Source organism: Corticium candelabrum, chromosome 14 (assembly GCF_963422355.1).
Source record: "Corticium candelabrum chromosome 14, ooCorCand1.1, whole genome shotgun sequence".
Lineage (NCBI taxonomy): Eukaryota > Metazoa > Porifera > Homoscleromorpha > Homosclerophorida > Plakinidae > Corticium > Corticium candelabrum.
This window is the reverse complement of record NC_085098.1, coordinates 2441132-2443631: the sequence shown is the minus strand read 5'-3', so window position 1 is coordinate 2443631 and position 2500 is coordinate 2441132. Positions and strand designations below refer to the sequence as shown.

Genomic DNA, 2500 nt, shown 5'->3' with positions numbered 1-2500 from the left:
AAAACAGGTCAGGTCATCCCAACCAGGTTTCAAAAAAGTTTACTTTCCCAGAATGCAATTAATAGCCAATATACTTCCATTATGTAAAGCAAGGATGACTAAATGCAATCAGTTCGATAACATGCTTTCATTGCTGTATCCATTTTTATTTCAGTCAAATCATTCTGTTGACACAAAATTTTGGGGACATACCTGAAGCCACTTTGAGACCATTTAGTAGGTGTGTCATCCGTTATTATAAAAACATGCATTACACATTATCCTACGTACTAGTGAATGTTGGGCATGACCACTTCCTTTTTGCTTTCTACAATTTGATCTAAGGCACATTGTTAGGGCAAGTGAGGAGGGGTAAATGTAATAAATATGGAGGTCAGGGACAGGGACATTGCGTGACCTCTAGAAACGGAGGTGCTACACTTCATGATGCTATGGGGCACATTGGCTTCTAATTGACTGATACAGTAGAATCAGTAGCAGATCCAGATTGGAGAAAGTTTGGTGTATATACTATCTACAGCTTTGGTCCTTACACGTATTTACAGTCCACAATCTTTATGACCACGCCTACAAATGATGGGGCTATAGCCCGATCTAGCCCATGCCACGCTATGCCCCTGTCAGGGACAAACATTGAAAAAGTCTCTCGGTGAGACGACTTAATTAAGGCCTACTATATAGCAACTGGTGGAAACATATAGATGTGTTTAAATAAAATCCATGCAATAAATAGCAAAATAAAGAGGAAAACACAAGAACAATCAGTCACTTCTAAACTGTGCAGCCATGCTTTGTTGAGTCAAACCATTTCAATTTCAAACTGCAGAGCAGTGGCAGTAGCAAATTCACTAAGCTGTTTTTATGCTTGAAAAATAGTGTAGAGAAGTTTCTCAATGGTTAGTGTACAATTGCAACTTAATTAAGGGGTACGTCACATGATCACCTACACACTCACCTCACCTCACAGAAATGAGCACTTGAATTGACTGCAGTAGCTAAAACTTTGTGAGAACCATCTGCCAATTCTGAGAGTCACTCCAGTGTATGTTTTGCAATTTGGTCTTTGTACAGTTGGTGTTTTAGAAAGGAAGAGATACCAGTTTGTTACTCATTTTATCCCATATACTGTAGAATGTCTTTGATTGAATGTTAGGCCACATAAATGTAGTAAAAGCTTTGCTTAAGAATGGAGCCAGTGCAACAAAACCTGACAGTTCTGGCAAGCTTCTTTCATGTAAACAGTTCCCAGGTGTGCAACTATTGCTAGAAAAAAGCAAACATAAACAGATGATGAGGTAAGAGAAAAAAGTGGTTGTTGCATATGACACAGCAACATGTTTGATCCATTCAGGATTTCAACTGTCATCACCAGCAGGACAGCTAATGTTGAAGAACTTCAACATTTGTGGAAGGTCAGATTGTATGTTATAGACTGCATGTTCACTTTTGTGTTGATTGAATGGACATGTAGCCTCCATATGATCATAATCTGAGAGATGGAAATGGCAAGTCACCACTAATGTTATGTTGTGAACGAGGCAACGAGCAATTTCTACAATTTCTTCTTCAGTCGGTTGCTTTGTTTGAGCCATCAGAAGATTTCATGAAGGAATTTCTGGAGGTTTGTGAGGTAGATGAAGACAGCACTCAACAAAAACAGCAAGCATATGCTATTAAACACTCATCATTACCACCCCCAAGTCAGTCATCTTATCGACAACGTCCAAGTTTAGCTTTTCAGCAACGTCCAACTTCAGCTTTTCAGCCATCATTAAAGCGAAGGCACACTGTTGCATATGACAATGCCCTTTCTCCTGACTATCATGATCATTGGCAGCGTCCATGTTCAACAACGCCGTATTGCCCCACAACCTCAACTCGATCTTTGACTTTACTTCGTGCCCCAACTCCTCTCCCAGCAATGTTGGCAGATGAAGAAACAGATGCAGGTGAACTGTATCACAGTTTAGAATCTATGAGTTTTCAAGGTCATTATCTATTGGCCTTCAATACTGAGAATGGCAAATCTGCATTACACTATGCTGTTGAGAGTAAAAGACTACAAATTGTTGCTCAAGTGTTAAAGGTTGATCAGCGCAGTGTGTGTTTACGAGACAAGGATGGCAGAACGCCACTGCACATTGCGTGCAGTTTGAACAATACGGCAATCGTCAAGGAACTGCTTGTGAGTAGTTCTTGTCTTTCTCACTAATTGAATTATTTTGATTTATTCTTGTGACTTAGAAATACCCACTTACAAATCCTTGCCTTTATGACTGCACTACATGTCGACCAGATGACTTGACTTCCAAGCCAACCATTAAACAAAAGGTGAGAAAATCTCTACATATTGAGTAACCACCAATCACTTTAATTTACTCTAGTTTTAATTAGATTATTGCTGCTAGAGAAGAATTCAAACAAAGGTTGAGCTACTCTAGTAACTAGAGCTTTAACAGCATTTTGTTGTTATATTAAATAGTTTTTTTTACTTTTAGGA

General features: G+C 39.0%; 1 protein-coding gene across 2 annotated transcripts in view; it reads left to right on the top strand.

Moving 5' to 3' along the window:
• LOC134189604 (serine/threonine-protein phosphatase 6 regulatory ankyrin repeat subunit B-like) overlaps nt 1-2500 on the top strand; it is a 10937-nt gene that overhangs the window by 7865 nt on the left and 572 nt on the right. Inside the window, exons 16-21 of one of the 2 annotated variants that reach the window (XR_009971514.1) lie at nt 1154-1295; nt 1352-1412; nt 1472-2185; nt 2245-2331; nt 2385-2426; nt 2499-2500. The exon at nt 2499-2500 is cut by the window's right edge and continues 39 nt beyond it. Coding sequence is in view for 1 of the 2 variants with exons in the window: in XM_062657924.1 (XP_062513908.1) it covers nt 1154-1295; nt 1352-1412; nt 1472-2185; nt 2245-2331; nt 2395-2426; nt 2499-2500 (1038 nt within the window). In the remaining variant the exon portion in view is untranslated. The remainder of the gene's footprint in view (nt 1-1153; nt 1296-1351; nt 1413-1471; nt 2186-2244; nt 2332-2384; nt 2427-2498) is intronic. The other variant, XM_062657924.1, reaches the window with a different exon arrangement.